General features: G+C 32.7%; 2 protein-coding genes across 3 annotated transcripts in view; one reads left to right on the forward strand and one right to left on the reverse strand.

The window, feature by feature from the left end:
• Positions 1–11,239: 11,239 nt before the first annotated feature.
• LOC122719859 lies at positions 11,240–25,838 on the reverse strand. The gene is made up of 18 exons (XM_043946077.1): positions 25,634–25,838; positions 25,216–25,457; positions 24,884–24,967; positions 24,639–24,764; positions 24,427–24,567; positions 24,129–24,252; positions 21,876–22,068; positions 21,352–21,595; positions 21,112–21,270; positions 20,707–21,033; positions 20,240–20,606; positions 19,932–20,160; positions 19,594–19,840; positions 19,243–19,468; positions 18,814–19,165; positions 15,175–18,656; positions 14,596–14,904; positions 11,240–14,121 (listed from the first exon to the last, which is right to left on the reverse strand). Exons 1-18 carry the CDS (start codon positions 25,836–25,838, stop codon positions 11,240–11,242), a joined length of 9,939 nt encoding a protein of 3,312 aa, XP_043802012.1.
• LOC122720047 (tensin-1-like) overlaps positions 21,926–26,566 on the forward strand; it is a 253,105-nt gene continuing 248,464 nt past the window's right edge. For both annotated transcript variants that reach the window (XM_043946470.1, XM_043946469.1), the window contains exon 1: positions 21,926–21,995. The gene's annotated coding sequence lies outside the window, so the exon portion shown is untranslated. The remainder of the gene's footprint in view (positions 21,996–26,566) is intronic.

Raw genomic sequence — 26,566 nt, forward strand, 5'->3', positions numbered from 1 at the left:
TATTAATGTTATAAAAATTTAAATTTGTCTTATAATATCGATCCTTTCTCCATAAAAGTTCATTACGAAATGACTGCTCTCTCGCGTCTTACCTTTTATTTATAGACAATCGAGACAACCGAAGCTCGACGAAAGTATACGTTCTTTGTCGATTGTTAGAAATTAACTTTTCGAATATATTAATCAATGATTTAGTAATTTTTAGCAATTTTTTTTATTGTTAATTAATACATATGAAAATTTATTATGATTATAAATGTAATAATTGATATACATTTTTATAAATTAGTTTCGAAGTTTCGAATTTATTGTTTTATTAATAATTTCGAATTATAACTATATTAAAATATTTTAATTTATTTTATACGGAATTATTACAAAATAATTATACTAGTGATTAATAATTTATATATCTTCTAATTTTTATATTTTTTTTTAATAATATATATATATATATATACATATTTCATTTATTATAAAAAATTAATATATTTTAATAAACTAAAATTGTATTTTTGTATTTCTTTCTATTTTTGTATTTAAATAAGACTTACCTTAACAGTCGAATAATAATTTCTAAATAAAAATCAAAACCATAAAACAAATGTATAAAGAAATTATATTAAAGTATAAAGTAACAAATGAATTCAAATTTTAATTCAACGAAACACGAACTACTGATAACCTCAATGATCGGTGGAAAAAACACAAAGAAACTCAAAACATTAATTAATTTCGTTATTACAATAATAAATGGATTATTAAATAAACAAAATTTATAATAATTTATAAATTTGAAAGGAATATAAAGAAAATCACTCACTACGTAATCAAATCTCCGACGTTGCCTATTATACATTCTGTCACGATGACGAATAAGTCGATTATCGATTTATCGATTATTTATTTATTTATTTGTTTAAAGATTTATACATAAACAAATTGATATATATAATTAAATGAATAAAACAAAGAAATCTATAAAAAATTCTATAAATAAAATATTAAATAAATGAATAAATCTATAAATAATCGATAAATCGATAATCGATAAATAAATTAGTATGTAAATAGAAGAATATAAAAATATAAAAGTCAAACAAATAATTAATAAATTGAAAATGAATAATATATAAATATATTAATAATCTGTTTCTAATATATTTTTAATTAAAGTAATTAAAATATATTATGCAATATTTTAATTTTCTGCATGATTTCTATTGTAGAATTGGCTTACAATATTAGCCAATCAGAGAGCTGTTAGATGAATTGTGGTGTGCAGCATCTCCTGTAGAAAGTCATCCTAACAGTAAGTATAAGTAACTAGTTTTAGTGATTCGACTGTGCAGTAATTCTATTCATATTTCTTGATTGTACTTATTACTCTTATTGAATTTATAAATTACTATCAAATAAATAATAAATAATAAATTACTATTTTATTATTTATTTACTAATCTATTTATTATTGAAATTAATTAATATTTTAAGTGTTTCTGTGTGTTTTTTCTATTGATCCTATTGAGGTTACCGGTTGTTTGTGTTTTATTAAAATTTGAATTCATTTGCTTCATTGTGATATCATTTTTTTATATTTACATTTTAAGATTTTAATTTTCATTTAAACAAATTATCGTTCAATTGTCGAAATATATTCGAAGGAAAAATAATTATAATACAAATGATATTTCTAGCTAATGATTTTGATTTTATTTCTTTTAACAAAATTTAATATTAAAATAATTTTCTATATTTTTTTATCTGTATTAAAACGAATATATGAAATCAACTTTATTTTATTAAATTAAATTATATCAATAATACATATGTGTTTCTAATGTACATTGTCTATGTATGTGTATGTGTAATGTATATTACGTAAGTATTTGCATATTTATATATATTTTTCTATTTTTTTCAATATTATATATTAATAATCTTATTTAAAGTCGATGACATTTTTTTTATAATATAAATAATTGAAGATTGCATTATTGGATATATTTCGATTTGTTAGTGAACTGTCGAGTATCTTTCTAATTCGTGATTCGATAATCGAAATTGTAACGTAACATGGTGTCGTTGTACTCGATATTTGTGCAATATAGTTCTATTCTTTCTTGAGATTGTGATTTATTTCCTGTGTAATATGTAAGTATTTGTATATTTTCTTTCATAGTTATATATTATTTATTATTCGTACATTATCACTTAATTAATTTGTATTTATCGCATAATTAATAATCTTTTGAGTGCTAAATTATATTTCTTTCTTTCATTTATTTAACCGTTTTCAATTAGTTCATATTATGACTTTTTAAGATAAAATTTGTGTTTAATTATTGTTAATTATTTTTAATATGATTGATTAATTTTATACATTTTATGCATTTATTTAAAAATTCTTATTTTCTTTTATAGATTATTACGAGATAATTATCTGAATCAATTTTAAAGGCGGCAAAAGTTCCAATATGGATGCCATTGAATCTTTCCAAAGAAAAATTTAATATTTTGTTTGAATATGGTATGTATTATTCTATTTTTATTTTATTATTTTTATATAACATATTTCATTATTTCAAAGTATTTTTATTTTTTTAATAAATATTATTTATTACTACTAATATTAACACTTTTGTTTAATAAATTTTAATAATTTAAAAATATACATTTTATCTTTTTACATATAAAATTTTTTTATTTATAAAAAATTAGTAATATTAGTTAATAAATTCATTTGAAAAATTTCTGAAATAAATATTTATTAGAAAAAAGAAGGACAATATGGAACGATTTTTTTTTTTTTTATATAGATCTCTATTAATATAATTTTATTTCTAGAGAATTTTTATGACCGCGCGCAATGTGGTCGGTAGATTCAGTGTTTGCTCCGTAAGTTTTTTAATATTTTAAAGGATAACAGTTCTAATTAAACTTATTTATTATAATCGCGAAATTAAAATCAGTGCTTATTCGCCGATTAAATTAAATGGATGCGTTAGTAATTTTTTATTTTTATTTTTTTTTAAGTATTCGTTTTCGGTACAAAGTATATTAGTGTTTCTCAAGGGAATAAGGTCTCATGCCATCATGCCAAAGGTATTTATTTTTGTATATGTTTGTATATGTTTCAATTTATTTTATTCTTTGTATTTTGCTTTAACTATTGATAAGAAATAAAAATAATCTTTAGTTTAAAGAAATTTAAATTTTTATTCTTCTATTAAAATAAAATCATTAAAATTTTTAATTTCTAGATTCGTTTTTTTTTCTTTTTTTTTTTTTCTTTTATGCTTTAAATATCAATTATTTTTTATTTTCATAATGATGTAAAATATTGATAGAAAGTCTTTTAATTTAGATTTTATATTTAGCTATTGATAGCTATTTAATACTCCTATATGTAATATTCGTATATGTATCGAAAGGAAACTAATCTAATCTTTTTTCTGATAACCATAAATCACGCCTTTCAAATGCTATTGATAAAGGTAGATAGTTATCTAATGACTTTAAATGAATTTTTAACATTTTTAAATTTTATAATTCAATTTATAGTCATATATAATAAAACTATATTTATTCCTCTATGTTAATTATTAATTTATAGTTGTGTCATTTTATGAAAAGAATGTGATCATAAATGAAATGACGAATAGTGATCAATTGAAAATAATAAATATTAGTGGAAAAATGAACTTACCGACGGCTATATCGATAAAACAGTATTTCAACTATTTCAAAGATTCAACTTGAAATAGTTACTAAGTGTGATCTCGGTCGTCTAATATGCCCTTACAGGTAATTGGACGCACCCGGGGTACACTTCAGGGTGCCAAGAAAAACAGTTCCCGAAAGGCGTCCACATTTCGCCAAGTAACTACTAGGCGTACATGAATAAATAAGAGGCTGGAGATGTATTACACCATGTAGTGTATACACAACCTCTTCTCTTACATGTAAGCCGATTCCTTGGTTGGCCAATGTGGATGACTTTACGTCTTTTGATGGGCAGGTGAGGAGTCTTGGCGAGTGTCAACGATATATACGCATGTATCGAAATATAATCGCGGTCGAAGACTAGCCCTTTACCTTTTTCCATACACCTTCGACGACGCGACCGCGACTACGTTCGTAGAATGATGCATAATGTGGCCGCAAGGACTCCGCGAGCCGCGGATTGGTTACTAGGCGTTCATATTGATACAGAAGCTACAAATAACAGTATATATGGTTACATATACATATTAGTATTTATTCTCTCATAGATATATGAAACATAATAGTAGTAAAATCGATTTATTTAGTTTATTTATATGTAAGATAAAATCTTCAGAGTTCTAATAATAAAAATAATGTTTATGTGTGTCAAAAATATTCTAAAACTTTAAGAAATTAATTCTTTTTCTATATTATTACTTTTTTATTCATATATAATATTACAATTGATAATAAGTGATATTTTGATTATCACATATTTATTTACTATTTTTTATATCACGTAATTTTACTACAGAAATATAATTATATATTATAAATAGCTTCTTTGTTATCACGATTTACAATATAGAAAATGCTACATTAATATCTATAATTTCCTTATATTATTAATAATTCTTTTTTTTTTTTTAAATGAATTGGATTGATTGTTTTATACAAGGTTATTAATATGATATTTTTAACTTCAAAACTCGTTTATTGATTTTACTATATATCTAAATAGGTAGTACATATATATATTTATTTATTCTTAAAACTCGTGTTAATTTTCGACTCCAGCTTAGTCATTTATTAATGTCATGATAATCGTAGATCGAATAGATTATGATATTAGATCTCAATATCGTAATATTTATGTTTAAATAATTTTTTTGCAAGATTATTTTCCAAGATTAACAAGCCAAATATCATAAAATATGAAAGTATTGCCCGTAATAAAAAGATAAAAATTTTTTTTAATTTTCAAAGAAAAAAATTTGAAATTTTTACTTATTAAAATATAATTATATATTTATAAAAAAAATGAATTTCATCTTATATTTCTATTAATTTTTGTTTATATTTAAAATGATTTTAATAAATATATACATTTTGATAATTTTTTTATATGATCGCATACGTAGATATTTATATATATATATATATTATTATGAAAAAATACATAATTTTATAATTTATTGAATATTTATCATTTAAATATTATAAAGTATATAAAATGTACAAAAAATGTAATTTTATTTTCTTTTATATATTAGTAGCATTTAATATATAATTCTTTAACGGTAATTAACATATAAGAAATGGAATTTAAAAGATTATTTTTTCATTTAAAAGAAAATATAATTACTATTAAAATAAATCAAGATTTAATTAAATATTGACAAAAACAAAATGTCACGAGTCTCGTAACAGTTGTCAGATTATGAAACCTTATATAAAGAATATAATTTGAATTTAAATTATTTGCTTGCTTCGAAAGTTCTTACGGGTATAGGGTATCAGAAGTATTATTGACGATTGCGTCAATCGAGATTCCGGAAGGGTAGCCACGTGCATTCTAATATCAACTTCCAATTGCCAGGCTCACATGATATACGTGGAGATCGTTTATCGATGGTCCACCGACAGATCGACGTGCGTCGACAAAACACGTGGCCGTAGTACTAGGAGTTCAGAACAGCGAGTGAGTAAGCGCGACCAACTCGTATCGCATGCTCGCCTAGTAAATGCGCGGGCTCCTTATACGGTTGTAGGCGGATGGAATCCTCTCATTTCCCCACTCTTCGTGATCTCGCCACTGTTAGCATTATTGATAGCCTATTGCATCATATTGCATTATTGAATATAAAGTATGCATATGTCAGTTGTTAATTAACTCTTATATTATTTATTTTTATACAAGTATAAGCTATTGTTATTAAATATAAAGAAAGAGAGTTTCAATCTTTTTTTAAAATTTTTTAAATTATGTGAATAATGAATAAATTAAAATTAAAATCAATACATACATATTTTACATCATTTAAATTAATTTTTGTTGCATTATATAATAAAATATTTTTGATTTTATGTTTCAAATTGGCACTATAAATTTATAATAGAAGTAAAAAGATTTTCTAAGATAAAATTTAGCACGAAATTAAAACCAGAAATCATACGTGTTATAATTCTTATATAATTCTTTATTTAGAAATTTTTTAATAAAAAAGAATACGATTAACTTGAAAATAAATAAATAAAAAAAAAAGAACAAGGTTAATATATAAATAAATATTTTAACAAATATTTTTCTTCATTATTTGTTATCCAATTATCCAAATATATTCGTTCATTGTTCATTTTAATATATAGCAGTATTACTAGCGTAAAAATGGCGCATCCATATTAAATGTTGTCATGTTATCTTCGCATGTAATGTAATTCGTGTTCACATGCGCGCCAACTGCGCGAGTCATCTGCGGACACTTGCTCTTGTACGAGGATATCATGAATGCGAGTAGATCTTTGTTCTTGAACTATTGAAATGCGTATCAATGGCGGCACTTACGTTATAAATACATCTAATATTCTCTTTAAATTTAATTTATTTTACAATATTTATTTCATTTTTTATTAATTATCAAACTCATTGATAAAATAAAAGTAAATTTTTTTTTATTACGTGTATTGTTCATCTAGTGAGATATTAAATATTTTCCATTTTTAAGTTTTTACATTTTTATTCTTACATTTTTCTTTGAATATATAACGAATAAATTTATTTAATTATCTTGTCTTAAAAAGATCAAAATATTTATTAGTAAAAATTCTAAAATACATCACGTATTTGTTTGTTCATTATAAGAAAAAATTATTGTACGAAACGAATGATTAAATACTTATAAATACTTATAGATGTATATTTTTATATTTGTTTATTAATCTGTCTATTTTAGTATGTCTATTTTGTGTATAAATACACAATTGTTTTATTAAAGAAATATCTGATCGAGAAATATACATATATATTTTAAGGAAAACAAATTTTAAATGATTTTTTTTTTTTTAATTTACTAATATGATAAAGATATTTTACATTTTATAAATTATGTTGCATTTTTAATACAGACATTATTATTATTCGTTTCTCTTTTACGTTTAAGAACATATTTTCTTTTCCTTTTTCATTCCTCACGCACTTTCGTGTCCATCCATTTCTACGTTTATCATACGTTCACGCATACCTATGAGTCCAGATATCACAGCATAGTATACTACACGAAGCATTATAGACGTCAGTAACCAAATTCATGAAGGTACAACATGAAGTTGGCCCACGTTTTCGGTGGTATCGAACGTTTCGCCTGGTCCCTCCTCCTTTGCCTCTCACCTCCTCTTATCCCCGTTTTGTGGTCCCGAAGAACTCTACTATGATGATGGTATCCTGCCGCTCGTGTTGTCCACCGCGTTGCCGAAATTTTCAGATGATTGATGGCTATTGATGTCCGGGCCAATCTCGACCCGCCCGTAGCACGATGCCAACATATTCGTGCAACGTGTCTTCTTTAGCATCAGCTTGATTTTCATGTATGCGTGCTATGTATGTGCTATGAGAGCAAAGGTGTCTCTAGTGCTCTTGGATCCTTGGGTTATCGGAATTCTGATTTTTTTTTTTTTCCTACTAGGAACGTTAATTTTTTATCGCAAAATTTAATACAAAAGTTAGATATTTCTATACATTATCTGTAATTTTTGTAATTCTATGCATTTTATTTTTATATTTTATTGTTATAATATATCATAGAGGAAGATTAGATTAAATAGATCTTTTTTGCAGTGATTGTTTTGCAGAGTAGAATAATCAATTTGAATAACAATTTTAATAATTGGAGAATCTTCACAAATTTTTTATATCTTTTTTTTTTTATGTTTTCTTAAAAAAAAATATATATATATTTTTTTAAATTTTTCATTATATTTGGAAAAATTATGCTTTTGCCAACAAAATATTCATATCATTAGTTAAGGAGATGATTCGAATAAAAAATTTATTTTTAATTTTTCCCAATTTATAATAACGTTCCTTGAAGGAATTGCATCCCTTAGAAAAAGTAGAAAAGATCGAATCGAACGAACCAACGACCAACGAAATTAGGGTTGCAAGACTAACTTTCTCGATTTCCTAGTTCTTCTTTCTCTTCTTTCTCTTCTTTCCAAGGGTGTAAGAGGTAAAACCTGATTTGTACGATCGACCATCGCGCACAGTGCAACATTTTCATCGAACTGCAGCTAGCGAAGGGAAAGGGTAAGGGTGGTCGAGGGGAGAGGGGTAGGGCCGAGCGTCGATGAAAAGGTCAAAGGTTCCAGGTGTGTTTGCGTTTCGTGTACTGGTGTTACAGGTGCAGCCTCTTCTACGGCTCTGTTCGCCGTTGCATCAGCAACATGTGTGTTCTTTATTAACAACAATTAACATTTATCCATTGTTTAAAGGCTGCTACTTTCTGCCCTAATTGATATATTAATTCGGCTCCAACTCGGATGATATTAGGGAGAGCATAGCGATGTTATATCGAGGAGGCCTCTGAAAACAGTAGGCCTAAATCAGTGATTATTTATTGTTGTTAAATTTTCAACGAAATGTAAGTTGCAAAATGAAGTAGATCACGTTGTAAATGCTGTATAGACCCTGTTACATGCACGCTATTTTCGCGTTCTTTATTATTTTACATGTTGTTAAATCATAAATTATTTTATAAATTTATTTCATATGCATGCAGTGAGAGATAATTTATTAGAGAATTAATTTATTTATATATTATTATATAATTTCGCGTAATTAATGTATTATAATATTTTAAATTTATTTATTGATATTATAAAATATAAATTTTATTATCAGTATGAATATAAAATAATTTTATTCCTTCCTTGAGTAATATTGGAACAATTTGGTGTTTCGTTATTAATTAAGGTTGTAATAATAGTTTATTTATTGTTATATTTATTTAATTTGTAACATAAATAACATTTTAAATTTTTGCAATTTCAGAATATTTAATGTTTTAAAAATGGGATATAAAAATATCTGGATTTATTGAACTGAATCATTTATTAAATTATACATTATTTGTAGTTTTAATTTTCTCTGATTTTCTTTTTATAAAAATTCTTCGCAATTGTTACTTATTCGTTTAAATGAAGTTATTATAGATAATACAAGCAGCTGGCTTACTATGGTTTCTAGATAATAGGAGAACATCCATTATACCTAGTATTTTTCTATTTTCTAGTTAAGTTACACATGTATGCAAATGAATAATATTGATATCGGATGAAAAATGAATTGTTTTTAAAAGATTATTTTTATAATTTTATTATTTATTATTTTTCATATCATTAAACATAAAACATGTTATTTTTTATTTTATACAAGAAATATTTTCAATATTGAATCAAAAATAAAATATTTTCTACAAAATCTTTATTAAGTAAATATAATATTTTAAATTAATATATTTTTATAACTTTGAAATTAAAATTATTTTTAATTTTTTTTTTTTATTCTCTTTTTAAATTCTATTAAAAACGTACTTACCTATTCTATTGAAATCGTTTTTGTCATATGTTGCCGCTTGCGAAAGTATTTATTATGCACCGGTCGATCGACCAACACATCTTTTCTACTTTCCCAATCCTAAAATTTACCAGTCTCCGGTTATGTCTGATGCACCATTATTTTCTCGATTACCGTAGGTTAGTTGCATCAGATACGTCACATTTTTCGTCAAAACACGTCACGAAATCAGCAATTATGTATATTAGTTTGACAAATTGCATACTGTGTTGCGTATATTGCCATTGTGGCGTCACTCACGCGCTTTATCATCACAGTCGATCACAGCATATATTCTTAGCGTTCTCTGTTCATACGTATGTATAATATATATACTTAGATCTTTCTCCATAGTTGCTCAAAATGTCTCTCATTTACTCTAGTGATATAAATTTATATTTTATTTTATTTATTATTTTAAAATAAGAATACGTAGAAATAAAATTTTATTTTATAAAATTTAATTTTATAATTATTTGAAAACGAATGACATGATAATGAAGATAGAAATAAATTATTTTTATTGATATTCTTCCGTCTATAAAGTAGAATTTATTTATAGCTTTTCATGCATGATATGGGTTAATAATATTTTTGTATAAAATATTTCCAATTATTTTTCTAAAATAAACGAAATAATAAATTTATAATTAATAATATTAAATTAAAAAATAACAGAAATTATTTATTTTATTACACGTAATTTAAATGATGATAAATTATTATCTTTCATATCTGATGCATATCGTGTACGGATAAACTTGACCAGCAGTAAAGTCGGAATCAAGGATATTTTTATAACAGTATAACAGGAACGATAAGAAGTTAGTCTCGAATCTGTTGTCATAAACATGATATAATTATTATTTATTTTTAATTGTAGAATGTTAAAACTTATTACGTAAATTGAAAGATAAATTTATATATAGTTTGAATAATAAACAAAAATATTAAGATAAATGAATATTAATATTCGAGCAGTTAGTTTGAACTTAATTTTTAATAAAATTTAAAAAGTAAATAATTTTTTATAAACTTAGTATTTTTTTTTGATAAAGGAATCGTACATTGAATGAAATATACGAATAAAAATAACACATTTTATGTATACGTATTTATTTACAAGATAATTATAAACATTGGAATATTGGGATAACAATCGTAATATAAAATTGGTCATCGAATCGATGTGCTATTTTTTTTTTTTCGGACGGCAATAAATAACATTAACAAAATGCTTTTTAAACTAATGAATTATACGAATGATATTTATTTCTGAAACGATTTCATAAGAAAGTTATTCATTCTCATTTTCTAACAAATCCTAAAACGTGGCATCCCTATAATTTTTTTCTATAACAATTTCTGAAATTCTACTTTATAATTAACCCTGCATTTTGTGCGTAATTTAGTTCTTCTCTTTAATTTAACCTGTTTGTGTTTCTCTTTTAAAAAACGTAACATTTAAAAATTCATGGATCGAGGATATCATTCAGCACATTCGCATTTCCAACTCATTAATTCATCGTTATATAAAACATAAAAAGATATTCAACAATATATACGTCCTCTGTAATTAAAAGAATTGAACAACGGAGATTCTTCCACGAAACAAAACGATTCTAACATTATTACACTACCTTAGGACGGAGGTGTGGTACTGTCTGAACGTAATTGAGAGGGTGCCGCTTCGCTATACGCGATATCGAACACACTCTTCTTTTCCAATAATTGTTGGTGTCGCCTGTTTCCAGCCTGTAACGACACCGCTATCCCGGAATCGAATTCTTCATCCGTGCGTCCGCATTCCATCGTTGGCGGAATTTCGAAATGTTCTGGCGACAGTTGGGGCGAAGGGTGAGGGGGAGGAGGGGGATGAAGGTAAAACGGCGCGGGCGCTTTCTCGTATTTATATTCAGAATGTTGCACCAAATGATGCTTGGGATCGTGGGGCGGAGTCGTGGCGAATATCTGTATCGGTGGATCTTCGTTCCTCCCTCCTTCGGCTCTCCTTAATTTTCTACCTTGACGAACAATGGCCTTCAATTGTTCGGATTCGACGTTTACCAAAGGTTTAACTTTGCGCCTCGTCCGCGGTGTCGTGTCAGCGGTTTTCTGACTCGACTGCTGCTTTTTATCTTCCTTCTCGGCTCTCTGGCTTCTCATGCTTCTTCGTAACCATCGTGGAAGCTGCTCCTCGTCATCCGTCGCCATTAATTCGGCTCTCCTCTTTTCCATTTCCTCTCGGTTCTTTTTGTACCACGCCATGTATTTCGGCTGCGTTTTACTCGTGTCGATCTCCCCGCTTCTCGACGGGGTTGGATATTTCTCGCTACCGCTCGATGATTTCTTATCTTTGTCGATCTTCGATCTCGATGCAAATTGTTTTTGCTTTTCTGATTCTTCCCTTCTTCTCCCTTGTTTCGTTTTATCCCTATCTTTTTGCCTCGATCGATCTTCCAAGGGCTTCCCGCGTGCGCGATACCCACCGTGACTCGCTGCATCGTGAGAATGCGTTGTTGTCTTCTCTTCGTCCGGAGATTCCTCGGAACAACTTTTTTTCTTCCTTTGCGGGGGTATTTTTTTCCTCTCTTGTTCCTTCGCCTTTTTATCGGCAACTTTGAAAGTATCAGTTTTTGCAAGTTTGGAGGCCGATGACGGTTCGTCTTCTCTATTAATCTTTCCATCCTTTCCATGTTTCGTTTCAGATTTTGTATCTTTCGTATGTTTCGTCGAAGACTCTTTGTCTATTTCCGTATCGCTCGTTGCCCTTAATTTTTCTCCACTGAAACGCGGTTGTACATTTATAAATTCTTCCCTCGATCCAGTTTCTTCACCTTTCACCGCCTCGGTTGATCTCGTCAAAGGAGCTTGTTCCGCGTCTTCAACTTTTTCAAGCATCCTTTCCTCTTTCGGCGAGTCCACGTTCCCATTTCCTATCACCTCGACAGCTAATATCGCTTGTTCCTCATCCCCGACACTTTCAGCCACTTCCTCCGTTTGGCTACTCTCTCTCTCGGAAACCTGTCGAGCACGATTTCGCGGGGTTTGATACGGTCTGGTGGTTAACGTTGTCTTCCTGGAAATATCGCTCGATGAATCACTGTCCTCGGAATCATCCATCGTATCTATTATGCTTGTAAAAAGTGGAAGGCTTACGTATTCCTCTTCAACAGGTATCCCCTCTTCCTCTATATGCTTCCTCAAAGTTTTATCCATTTCCCCCTTAGTTCGATCTTCTCGCTTATCCGATTCGTCCCTGTAAACAATCGTGTGTACATCAGATTCTGTGCTCCGCGATTGTCCCTCAGGAGACGATGCTCTCACAATGAAACTTTCTCCCTCGACAAATTCTTCCATTTCTTGTAATTCAATCTGTTTGCTTTCTGCTGACTTCAATTGCTTTTCAAATTCCAATGTTTTCGCGGAATCTGTTGAAGTTTCGGATATAATGGAGTCAGAGACTAACTTTTCCTTCTCCTGTGTAGTCGTCTGAGAAGAACTTCGAAGCGATTCGATCTCCTGAAAACTAGTGCTCGCTTTGCTTGACGTTGGTACGCGCAACAACTCCTCCTCGGTGATTCGTAACGGTTTCACATCCATCCTTTCGTTATCTGGGATCGCTTCTTTCGATTCCTCGCTTATCTCGATTGTTTTCTTCGATGATATTTCGCTGGTGTCCTTTCCATCCTTTAGTTTTTCGTCCGCCGGTTGTATCAACGATGCTGGATCGTATTTCAAAGGTTTATCAATTTCTACTTTTTCTAAGAGAGGTTTTTCTAATATTAATTTTATCGTTTCATCTTTGTCTATCCCAAACTGTTCATCGGATTCTGTTTTCTTCGATTCTGACACGATATCGATTTGCATACTCTCGCCTGTCGTTTCCTCTGGACTGATAGCTATTTTGTCATCCGTGGAATCGAGAGGTTTATCTTTTGATGTAATTTTCTTATCGTCCATTTGCTCTTCCATTAATTTTATCGAATCACTACTTACTCGAGAAGCGGATGGCTCGCTGGTAATCGAACTATCTTCTTGACATTTCTCCTTGTCATCATCAGGATGTGCCACTTCTTTCTGGATAATTTTATCATCTGAAAGTTCAGTGATTGCAACCTCTTCTACACTCGTCTTTCTTGATCTTTTGCCGTTCGTCAATTTATCGACTAACGAATGGACAGCTTTAAACATTTCTGAGAAAACACTATCCTTTTTACTGGCGTGATCTTCGGTTGATTCTGTGTCTGTTGATGTTTCTTGTTTTGCATTATCGTCGATTGAAGGGACGATAGAAACTTCCATTGAAATTTCCTGAGTTGAAATTTTTGACGAATCTTCTTTTTCTTTGATCTCGTCATCTTTATCAACGTGAGATATTCTCGGAGGTACATCTTCTTTTTCAATGCGATGTTCTTGGATATCATCCTGTTTTTCAGCAATAGGTATTTCTTCAATTTCTAATGTTGCTGGAACAATTTCTTTGTCACTAATTTGATGATCATCGATGATTTCTTTTGTTTCTAAAATTTCTTTTTCGATAATTTTGTGATCGTCTATTATTTGCATTTCTTTAATTGTTTCTTTAAATGATCGTCCATCAGTTTCTTCAGTACTTTTTGTAATTATTTTTTTTTTTTTTTTAGAATCTTCTTCCTTGTCTTTATCATCGGTAATACTTTCTTTTTCAATTTTATCAGTTTTTGGAATTTCTTTTTTTTCTTCAATAGCTAGTTCTTTTTCTTTGCCAATAAAAATATCTTCTTTATCACTAATTTTTTCATCGTCACTTTTAATTAGTTCTGTCACAACTTCTACTACAGGAAGAATTTCTTTTATTTCAGGAGAAATACTTTTTTTTTTTTGACTGTCAATTTCTTCTTCAGTATCCAAAACCTTCTTTGTACTGGTTTCGTGATCATCTGTATCAATTTTTTTAGCAAATGTCTTTTCATCAGAATCCTTTTTTTTATCTAAGAAAATACTTTCTTCCTTGCTAATTTTATTATTATCAATTTCTGTTGAATCTTGTTTTTTATCAGATATTTCTTCCTTAGTAGTAAAGTCAGTTTTTATCAGAGATTTATCATCGTCAAATCTTTCTCCAACTATTGTGTAATCCTCCGTTACTTTTTCTTCCATTTTATGATCTGTAGTTACTTCCTCAGTTATTTTAAAATCCTCAGTTGCTTTTTCAGCAATTCCATAATCCTCTGAAATTTTTTTAACCTCTTCATCCTTAGATGTTTGTTCAATACGACTCACAGTTATTTTTTCAGAAATGCCGTCATCCTCCATTGTATCATCTTTAATTTTTTGATCTTTTGGTATTTCTTCAATAATTTTTACAATTGCTTCTTCAGGAATTTTATGTTTTTCTATTGATTCTTTATCGATTATTTCATCCTTAGTTCTTTCTTCAGTTATTTTGTGATCCATACTTTCTTCTTCGACGATTTTATAATCCTCTTCTTGATCTTTAATTTTTTCCATAGTTAACGCGCGATCCGAAATTGCTTGTTTTTCATCAATTTTTGAATCCTTGGTTTCTTTTACAATAATTTTATGGTCCATACTTGTTTCTCCTTCGAATTTATGATCCTTCGTCTCTTCCTTATCAATTTTTTGATCCTTTACCGTTTCTTCAGTTACTTCATAATCCACGATTGTTTCTGCATCAAATTTTTGATCTTTAATTTCTTCAGTAATTTTTTTATCCTGACTTATTTCTTCAGTAATTTTATAGTCTTCCATCGTTTTTTCATAATCTTCTCCTATACTTTTTACAATAAATTTTTCTTCGTCGCTAATTTTCTTCTCTTCGCTACTTGTAATAATACTTTCCATGACTCGATTATCAGGCTTAATTTTAATATCTTCTTTTTCTTTATCATCTATTTCTCGATCATCTAAAAAAATACTTTCTTCTATTTGTTTATCAGTTTCTATCATTGATGTAGTTTCTTCTTTATGAGGAATCTCCATACTTAAACTAATTTTTTCTTTATCACCACCATTGAATGCAATTTTTGTCGAATCTTCCTTTTCAAAAATGTGATCTGTGCTTGAAATATCTACGAGTTTTACTTGTTTTTCTTCCTCTAATTTATCCTGTATATGTACATCTGTAATATCGAATTTCATACTATCTTTTTCATTGCTTAAAACTTGAGATTTTACGTCCTTTTCCATTTCTTGCGTTGCGCCCATTTTGCCATTGTGCTCTTTTTCTATAGGCATGTGTACTTCTACTTGTATCCTTTTTTCTGCCTTCTGTCTTGCGCCATTTTTATCCTCTATATCGTGTTCACATCTTGACAATACATTCTCTTCTTCTTCTTCTTCTGATTCTGTTTTCTTGGACTCGTCGCGTTTCTTCTTGAAATCTTCTGACATTTTCTCTATTTCTTCTTTCAAATATTTATACGTGTCACTTAATTCTCTGTCTTCTTGTTCCGGTTCTTCTAGTCTAGTATCAAGTTTAGTTTCAATTTGTTTTTTAAAACCATTCAGTGGTTTATCCCTTTCCATGTACTCCTCCAATTTATCTCGAATCCGTTCAATTATTTCTTTCTCACTTTTACTTACTAATTCATCCACACGTTTAGTTTCTTTTATTCTATCCTCTTCTTCACTATATTTTATACTCTCATCCTCTCGTTTCATTGGTTCTTTGATTTTCATAGGTTCTACTTTAGACGCCATTTTATCAACCTTCTGATCTCGTACGACAATTTTACCTAATTCTTCTTTTTTAATTGGACCCATATCGATGAACTTAATATCTGTAATTAATTGTTCCTTGGTATGCAAATGAGCCGAATCATCTAACGCTTTCTTTGAACTAACACGTTCTTCCTGTTCTCTCGTAGATTTTTCAAATAAATCTTCACTCCTACGTATCCCATTTTTCGATGATTCGACCATACCAACTTTTCGTTCCTCCATGCTTGCTGTATCTTCTTCCGTGGAAGTAGTCACTTTTTGTTCACTGATATCTTCCCTTGACCTTTCAACAAAATCATCGCTAAATTTTTGAATTATTTTCTTCTCGAGCCTCTCCCTTTCAGGTTGAAACAAACCGTTCGAATCTTTCTCTGAAAAATCCGTACTGCTCTTTTTCTCGAAAGCGAACGCACCCCTTTCCCCTTCCCTTTTCTCTTCCGTACTAGTACTGGTTTCCTCGACCACGTTTTGCTTACGAGACACAACGCTTAATTTCGGCGCCTTTGCCGCCATCTTTCCAATCTTCTCAGATTTTAATTCACCTTTCGGAGTTCCTTTCGATAATCCATCTTTCCGTTTCTCCGTTTCCTCATCCTTCGATTCAGACACTTGCTTTTTCGATTCTCGTCGATCCATCTGTTGTACCAATCGTTTCACTTTCCCATGGTTACCAACAGATTGTTTCTGCTTCGTGCTCTCATGGCGCGTCGGCTTCTTCGGTTTGTCAAACCCAAGTGAATCGTCAAGTTCCGAACTACCTGTACTCATGACTTGACTCTGCTGATACTTCAACTTTTGCTTCGTCTTAGCTATAGCCGAATCTTTTCTCTGCTTTCCTTTCTGCTCCAGTTTTGACGTCGTTTCGTGCTTCTGCGAGGTTGAAGGGTCCATTTTTTTCGAACTCTTTTGATCCGAGTCCTTTCTCGCCTCCTTGGAGTCAGACTTTTCTTGACAGGTGCTGTCACTGCTCTCCTGGAATTTCTTGTCCCCCAACTTACTCAGTTTCTTCGTGAGCAACGTAAATTCTTTCTCGAGAATCCTGAAACTTGGCTTTATCACTCCCTCCGACTTCTGCGCCTTCGACCTCGTTTCCCTTTTAGGACTTTTCTCCTTGGGGCCAACGTGTTTCTCACGTTGAACTTTTATCTCTGGCGAGGACGATTCCGTGACGTTGTTCACCCTCCGATCGTCCGTTACCTCTTCGCTACTTTTCTCCTCGCTACGTTTCTCTTTCCTCCTCTCCTCGGAGGATCCGCTCTCCTTTTCGTTCAATATTTTGTAACTGATACTCGTTTGCTCCGTTGATTTTCTATAACTCCTCATCGTTTCGTCTTCCTCGCCTTTGCACGAGCTTCCGTTCCCGTCCAAAGAATCCGAGATCTCTCGCAACACTTCCGGTTCCAGAGAAATCTTCCTCCCTTCCTTCACCTCTCTCACTTTCTTCCTCAGGATGCTCAATCGTTTATCGAAGCAAGGGCTGCCCTCTTCCTCGATCGGCGACTTCATCCACAGGGTTCTAGACCGTCTCCAATCCCCGTCCCCCCCGTATTTCTTCCTAGATCTCAACCTCTTCCTGTATCTGGACTCCTCGTTTTCCGACTCGTCGTTGTCGCTTCTGCTCTTCACGTGGCGATCCGTCTGAGTGGCCGCCGTTCTATCCGTTTGAGTGGCTATCGCCACCTGGCCGGGCAGACTCTGCGTCTCCAGATAGCTGGTAGAATCCATCACACCCGCTCTTCGATTTTCCTTCTCCAACAATAATCGTGTCAGCAAAACGTTTTGCCTTGCCAATTCCAAATCGTGGAAGGGATACTGGGCGTTGTTCGATTGATCCTTGGCAACGATCAACGTTGGCCTCTCAACGATCGAGCCGGCCTCTTGCCTCGTCGTTTCTCTCATCGTACGAGACTCCTTCTCCTTTCGAGCCTCGTAATCACGATCGTGATCGATCACGAGCCTCTGAACGTTGGGCCCGATCTCCTCTACGTGTTGCCTGTGACCGAGCTCCAACCTTTCCGGTATCAAGATTATCTCCGGTTGCTGGTTGCAAACGTCTTTCGATCGTTGATGAGATTCCATGCTACGAGCTGCCTCGATGTCCTGCATCGACAACTCGTGCCTTGACTTCTGGTCCTCTATGAACCTTTGCAGAATTATATCCTTACCGTCTATGATTAAAGTTGGTGGACGGTGAGGATGTGGTTGAGGATGGGACGTCGCGTTCTCTTCTACTTGTCCTCGCGTTACTAGTCGAAGGACTTCGGCGTTTCCCTCGCGGAAAAAGTGTTGCTCTCTCACCGCCGTTTCTTCGTTCGTGTCGTGTTCCACGAATCTGGAACGTGTAATCTGCGATGAGATTTCTTATGTCTTAAATTTAACATTTAATTTTCTTCGCTGAATTTTTTTTATTAGATCGTCTTTGAAAAGAATGGATGAACGAATTTGTTGAACGAATTTGACGGTGAGACGAGGGATGACCGCTTACCTACCTTTGCCTGTAAGCATGTTGCTGTTGCAGATCCGAACCTCTGTCCATCTCGTGCCGTTGCAAAGATTCCAATTCGGCGGTGCGGTAACCTCTTCCCTTTTGATCTTCGATATCCTCCATGTACATTCTTTCTTGCTCGTTCATCCTACTCCTCCTCGAGTGATCGTAAGAACGCCCCCCTCCCCCGTCTCTCAATCTTTGAGCCTCGACGCTCATGCGAATATCGTTCGGTTGCCCGGAAATATAGGCAACGTCCCCAGGTAGGGAACAATTTTTCACGTTTCTTTTGTTGAATTGCCAATTCCTTCTTGTTGGATCCGCGCTCCACGCTTGTTTCCTTCCATTCCACGATACTGGAAATATGAATAAAGATTCGCACGATTGAAATTACGTACGAACACGATTATAGATGAATAACACGGTTTACCACCTTCGATAGGTATTGCCGGTTGCCGATGAAGATGCCTCTTCGGTCTTCCGTCCGCACGTACGACCAACATTTCTGAGGAATGTACTCGCCTTTTCCTGGGCGCCATGTAAAACGGGCATCCGGGACATATGCAGCAAGCAATCAATATGGCGACGGCCAAGAGCATGAGTAGACCCAGTATTATCAGAAGCCAGAATAACAATTTGTTTTCTGCTTTGTAAACGGTCTGAAAAAAAGTTACCTTTTTAAAATAAAATACTTTCAACTCAAATCTATATAGAAGTTTAATTACAATTAATTCAACTTTAATTTCAAGATTTTAATATATATAAATATGTTTGTATTACACACCACTTCTTCGTTTTGAGCAGTGGTAATCGTGTTATTGATAACAGTTGTTTGGCCATCGTTAGCAGTGGTATGTCTAGGCGTTCCGTCAAGTGGAACCTTTGTATTGTCTATGTTCGTTGTATTCATAATCGCATCGGTTCCTCCTATAATCCCAACCCCATTGGCAGCCAAAGTTTCTCGAATCTTCTCCACATCTACCAACGATGTGCCTGGCTCCGTTTGTTCAACTCGAGCTATAACGATACTCCTGAACAAGAATATCTTTAAGTTATATTTGAAATCGATTTGCAACTTGAATTAAATAATCAAATAAACGTATTATGATTATCTTCACTGACTTTTTCCCTCCTCCTCCAGCGAGAATCCCTGTACCTCCGGTATGATTCTGTTGAATATAAGGGCGAGTTTCTAAAACGGTGACTCGGCCACCTGTAATAGCAGCTAAAGTCTCGGCAGTTTTCGTTGAATCTGGTTGTTCTCCCGGCACCACGAACATCATTATCCGCGCTTCCATAGCGACGCCATTCAATATTCGAATTTTCGTTTCGCTCGAAAGATGCGGTACACCTTCAATTAGTGGCCAATTAATTATACTTTTCGTATATTTTATTTCGTAGAGGGGAAAGAATTTTTTTTCAGAATTTACCTAAATCGTATGCCCTGGCAGTAAGAGTGTACAATGGGTCATCGTTGGCTCGTTTCCGTCGCTTCTTTATCACCTCCATTATCATTTCCCCACTTAAATTTCCCGAGTTCATCCTGTTTTGATTATTCATCGATAATTCGTTTCCGTACGCGTGATCCATTTCTCCCCGATTTTTCACAAATTTCGTTCCCATTTTCTTCGAAAATCTGTCATAAGCGCTCTGCTTCTTTCGCCTGATTTTCGTAATTGGCGACAAAAGTATCAATTCACCGCTCGAATCGTTTAAATAAAATTTGTTCTCGTAATTCCCGTGGATTATCTCGTATCTAACCACGTTATTGGGCGGCTCTGAATCAGCGTCGATAGCCTGTTCATATTTCGATCGATTAAAAAAAAAAAAAAAAAAATCTTGAATCTCGAATATATAAAAAAATATATATATAAAAAAAAAATCGTAAAAATTATACCTTTATAAAAGCTGGCAATGTAAAGTTGGTGAGATCAGAGTTCAACGCGAACTCGTAAACGTCCTTTTCGAATATCGGTGGATTGTCATTGACGTCTAATAAATTAACTATCAAAGGAACAACACCTCTGTTCCCATTCCCATTCTCGTCTCGTGCTTCCACGGTTAACACGAATCTTGCCGCGATTTCTCGATCCAAAGAAGAGCCCATCGCGACGGTTATCAATCCTGTGTCTGGTTCCATGGTGAAAGCTTCGCTCCCCTCTCCTCTTATATCGGTATATCGAACACTTCCGTAGATACCTGTGTCTTTGTCGGTTGCGTGCACCTAATAAGAAAAAAAAAGGACGGATTATCACGTGCGTTCGAAGCACACATGTGTCGATGTTACGAAAATATTTCACACCTGTGTCACGCGCGAACCTTCGGTCACGTTTTCGGACAACGTCACTTCGTACGATTCTTCATCGAATATCGGTGAATTATCGTTGACGTCTCTTAGAAATATAATAACTGGCGCTAGTGCCGACAGATTTGTCGCCGGACCAACTTCTTGAGCAACGATCTGAACCATGAAAAATGAATCAGAAGAGTTTATATTAATTAATGAATTTAATAATACGCGTGATAGAGATATATTTGTTACCTTGAACGATAAAGATTTGTACAATTCGTAATCAATTAGCGTATTATCTCGTACGGTTACAACAAAATCCGCAGTACGCTCCGCTACTGTTGGATTTATTTCGAATGTATTATTGTTATTCTCCAATTTTAACGTGAACACTCCTGCCTTCCCGATATCTTCATCTTTCACCCTTGTCGAATATTGTTCACCAAAGTTTATCACGGTCCCCGGTTCAGGATTCTCGTCTATCGTGGCAATGTAACTATGAGACAGAGCGAAAGAAAGACTCGCTTTAACCTCGATAACGATTTCTTGGAGTTCAAATTTTTATTCGATATAAAGGGATTAAAAGGGATTTACAGATCGTGGCAATGTAATTATGAGATAAAACGAAAGAAAGACTCGCTTTAACCTCGATAAGAATTTCTTGGAGTTTAAATTTTTATTCGATATAAAGGGATTAAATGGGATTTACAGATATACGTGATTTATTTAGAAATACTTGTTAATAATTGGAAATAATTCACGTCTCAGGTACCAACTTATCACTCTCGAAGTACGGTGGACTGTTTCCTGGTTCCCCAAGAAGGAAACCAACATCGACAACTGTCGCTTGGGCTGGTGGCTCGTCCCTGTTCCTTCTTATCTCTTCAGCAACTACCGTAAGTACAACCGGAGCTCCGACGTGCGTGATTTGCGTGAGCTCCTCCAAAGGTCTAGCAAGAGTGATTTCACCTATCAATTAAATATAATTTAAATAATTAAGACTAAATCTAAATAAAGTTTAAAATCTCCACGTTAACTTTCCAGTTTAAAATTCTATGATATTTAAAAATCATTATTATCGCCTCCTGGTAAAAATAATTATAACGATCAAATTTTCTACAAATTTTATTTACATTTAAGCGTGTTTAAAATTTCGTTCGTTTCGATGTAAAATGTAAAATTTTGCTTGTTACGTCACGATATATCAATTACCAATTACGCGTTTGTGTTATAAATAATTTCGGTCAATGATCCTGTTCACTTATGCACGAACGTAACGTAAAACACACGTGTCCAGTGATAAAAATTTTCCACAACATATCACGAAACGAAGTTGAGAAAAATTAGAATATATTTCCATCATACATTATTCAAACTTCATTAAAACGCCGACTATTCGCGTATATTTTTCAAGCTTCGCATTTAAAAAAATATTATTTAAAATCGTTGGAAATAAACGCGGAATTTCTCAACCGGTCGATCGAATGCTTAAAATTTCCTTATCTCGTTCATTTATTCCGCCATTATTGCGTAAAAATTATAGCCGCCTGCCCTTTCTTTTTTCAAGGAGAACACAATACTCCTTTATCTTCTTCCATATTCTTTTCCTGCCCTGTCCGTTTCTTTTTCACTCCCTTTCCCTTTACACAATGTCCATACACACATGTACACGAAGAGGTCGCATGCTTCGTGTCACGAAATGATAAGCATCGTAGCCTGAAAAGCAGAGACTGACCCCCAAGCACGATCGATACCGCGTTGTAGACCGCGTCAAGACTTTCCTCTCCCTGACCACTTCCATCGAGTTCTGCCCACTTCCTCGCCTCCCGCGCTTATTTTTGGTTTCGCGAAAAAAAAAAAAATAAAGAAATCCGTATCACCGATCTCGAACATTAGATAAACACGTTCGTGCGAGGTTGTAATCATCTTGGAAACGAGCGTATAAAGTTGCCCCGTCGTTTCACGGCCTTTTACAGTGCTTATCCTCCAACGATGAAAAACGCGTTCCTTTTTTGGAAAAAAAAAAACACAAGACGAAGATTTTTACTTTTACCTCTTGAAACCGAGAATTTTGCCGATTTTTATCTTTATTTTAATGGTTAATTCGTAAAATGAATTTTTTCCCCCCTTAAATGTGGAAAAGCTTTTTCTTTTTTGCAGAAGAAAAGAACGTTCTGATTCTTAATATCAGCGGTATAGCTTTCTCGTAATGGAATTTCTTTGGGTCTTTCATTTATTTTTCACCAAAATGTAATTGCATATGTAATCCTCCCTTTGCGGTATCGACTACTATACCAGGTTACATGAATCATTCCCTCACGCTTTAACGCTAGGAAGCGGGATATCGAAGTAGTGGTAGATTAATTCGAGACCCTACTCATCAGGGTGGATGAATTCTTGGGGAAATCAGGTCATCAGGGGATTTATGTATGAGTGTACCCGTGAATAATTCGTCTACCGATAGCACGGATGGTAAATGTAATTACACCCTTGTAAATCATTGTGATTTCTGCTCGCTTATTCGAGGTAATCAAATTTTCTCTCGAGCTTAAATAGGTTAAATAGGAATACCGATTTAAGTAAGAATTTAATAAAAGCGTTTCGCGTGAGTGATGAAATTTCTCTTGCGAAATTTGAATACTTTTATTATTCGAGCATTATATAATTTAGATTGTGATAATAAATAGATTTTTTTCTTGGAAAAATATTGAATTGAATTAAATTTTTTTTGTTTCTCTTTCTCTCTCTCTCTCTTTTTCTCTTTTGTGATTTGAATTAATATAAAAAAAAATTTTGAAAAAGGAAAGACAGTGATTATGATCGTAGTTTACGATACAAGGTTGACAGTCGACTGAGATAGAAGATAAATCACTCGTGATAATCATTTTTATATTCCATGGATACTTTTTAATGTTTCTTTAACGTTTCTTTTTTTCTCCTTTTTTTTTTTTTTACCGTTTTCATTCCCATCCCAACGAGATATTAGAATCGGTATTTCGTTTCACGATTTTAAATGCAATTGTTCTTACCACTTGTCTCCGAGATGTTAAAAAACGGTGTAAAAGGATTGCCTTCGGACACGAGACCGTACACGATTTCACGTGGCACTCCTTTATCTCCGTCTTCTGCATGCACTCGCACCACTATATCACCCTAAAATCAAATGTACTTCATTCTCTTCCGCGACAAAAGATAATTTCCGACAATTTCGTCTCGCAAGATAATTCGATTTGATAATTTATTAAACAACGATTCTACGTTCAAATGTTCTATATAAAAAAGGAAATGTAAATTTGCAAATTTAAAAAAAAAAAAAAAATTACTTACAGGTTGTATGGAATTATTAATCCTCGTGAGGGGAGGTGCCAAGGTAAAAATTGGAGGGACATCTTGTACGTCTTGAACTATCACAACCACGCTTAGACCCGCGATATTTCTCGTATCCTTCCCCTGTTCCGTGTACGGATCCTAAATAAACGAAACGCTTTATTTCGATTTTTCCCATTGAGAAGTAATTGCAATTGCACTCGTTCTCGTACCGTTGCATACATGGTAAGGGTGTACATAGATTGCGTTTCAAAATCTAACTCTCCAGTTAGTATGATTACTCCTCGTGTTTGGATGGGCGTTTGCCGTTGCCTTATGGTAAAAAGTTCTTTTGGTTGCTACAAAGGTGACGATAAATTATAACGCGGTGTTATCATGATTCAGTGGACACATAAATGCTATTTTTTTTTTTTTTTACTATTTAATATAAATATAAATATCGCTTATCTTAACTTACCCATAGTTCGATATAAACAGGTTTTCCGCTTCGAGAATTGGCTCTCACTAGAAGATAATCTAACTCTTTGCCCGGTTTGGTATCCTAAAGGAAGTTGAAAACCATTTAATTTAATTTCCTTAAATGTAAAAATAAAAAAATATCATTCCTTTGTATATTCTCTATTAATTACGAACAATCACGAATTTCTGAAACGTTTTTTCTTTCTCTCCCTCTTCTTCTTATTCTTACATTCTTATGAATAATAATTGAAAGAGAATGAAAATTGTGAAGCGCGAAAAGGCTAAATGGCATCAGTAATCGTGTCGTTTCTCGTCTCAATAAATAATTACCTCGGGCACCATAATGAGGGAAGGTATGTGCGGGAATATTTTATCACGAGGGGTGGTCGCGTTCGTAACAGAAATAGTGGCTTGCATCGAGTTCGAGTCTCCCTTCGTGTCCCTAACCCTCACGGCAAAATCGTGAAGGCGTCCGGGAACCAGCCGTTTCGTTAGAATCACATTTGCTTGACACACTTTGTTATACAACGTGCACGGCAGGTTGTCGATCCTTACAACAGGTGTGATGGTAGCTAAACAAATAAAAAATTATCGTTACTCCGATCAATACTTTATTTTTTCTAACACGCGTTCAATAGTCGCGAATAATTAATTGTAACAAAGATATATTGGTCATCTCTTGTTGTCTTTTTTTTTTGTTTTGTTTATAATTCAAGTAATTTACATTAAATTGTAATATTGGGATTACCGGTTATTTCGAAAACGAGTGGAAAATCTGCATCCTGGTCAGTGGCGCGAAGACGAAAAATGACGGAATCTACTTCAGCATCCGCTGGAACTAAGACTAATCCCATATCCGTGGAAGTATCAAAGCGTGGACGTGCACCTTTCGCCCACGCGAAAACGAATCCGAAATAAATCCATACTTTGCACCATTCTCCTGCGAAGGGCATTCTGTAAACAGGGAAATCGCGTTTTCTACAATTTTATCTTACAATAAATCGAAAAGTTATTCATACGAATATTGAATTCGAAAAATTTCGTTTCGTTGTTACCCTCAAGTTTGCTTTCACTTATATTAAAAAATTTTAATGTTATTTCAATTCCATTATCGCGAATAAGGAGTTTATTTTTCGATCAATTTGACAAATCGAGTTTACCCACTTTCTTGCGTTAATGAAATGATCGATATTTCGTTCGTTTTCCAGTCTCTTATTTCCCTTATTCCTTTTCTAAATATTGCAAAGAACCGAGTTCAAATCCCTTCCAACGAACTGACAGTCATTCCATTTATCGAGTGAGCAATTATTTAAGGGAGAGTTGGTGGTCATCCTTCCCGCGTGATAGGGCGCGCACCCCTTCCCTCTTTCAACAGTGGTGTAATTCATCGACAATAATCGGGTGATAAATTTTCATTTGTAAATATTTGAGCAATATTATTTTTTGCATATTATTTTTAACGAATATTACGTATGGTTATATCGTTCGTATGGTTACATATACGTGTGAGTTTCGTTTTAATATTTGAATCCGGAAATCTGATAGAAATAAACGGTTACTGTTAGACGCCATCGCGTTCAATTTCCGATCAACAAGAAATTTATCGATCTCTTACTAAGAAATAATTCATAATACTGTAAAATACCGATGTCATGGCATAAGAGAGGTATTGAATATTTAA

Source organism: Apis laboriosa, unplaced genomic scaffold (assembly GCF_014066325.1).
Source record: "Apis laboriosa isolate Shangri-la unplaced genomic scaffold, ASM1406632v1 scaffold9_cov152, whole genome shotgun sequence".
Classification (NCBI taxonomy): domain Eukaryota; kingdom Metazoa; phylum Arthropoda; class Insecta; order Hymenoptera; family Apidae; genus Apis; species Apis laboriosa.

What these genes read in the sequence shown, in the direction of transcription:
- LOC122719859 (XM_043946077.1), bottom strand. Translation starts at nt 25,838, where the DNA reads ATGCCCTTCGCAGGAGAATGGTGCAAAGTATGGATTTATTTCGGATTC. An exon ending in AAGGTTCGCGCGTGACACAG is followed by an intron (nt 21,034 to 21,111) that starts GTGTGAAATATT and finishes TTTTCTTATTAG; the next exon opens with GTGCACGCAACCGACAAAGA. An exon ending in CATTGCCAGCTTTTATAAAG is followed by an intron (nt 20,607 to 20,706) that starts GTATAATTTTTA and finishes AAATATGAACAG; the next exon opens with GCTATCGACGCTGATTCAGA.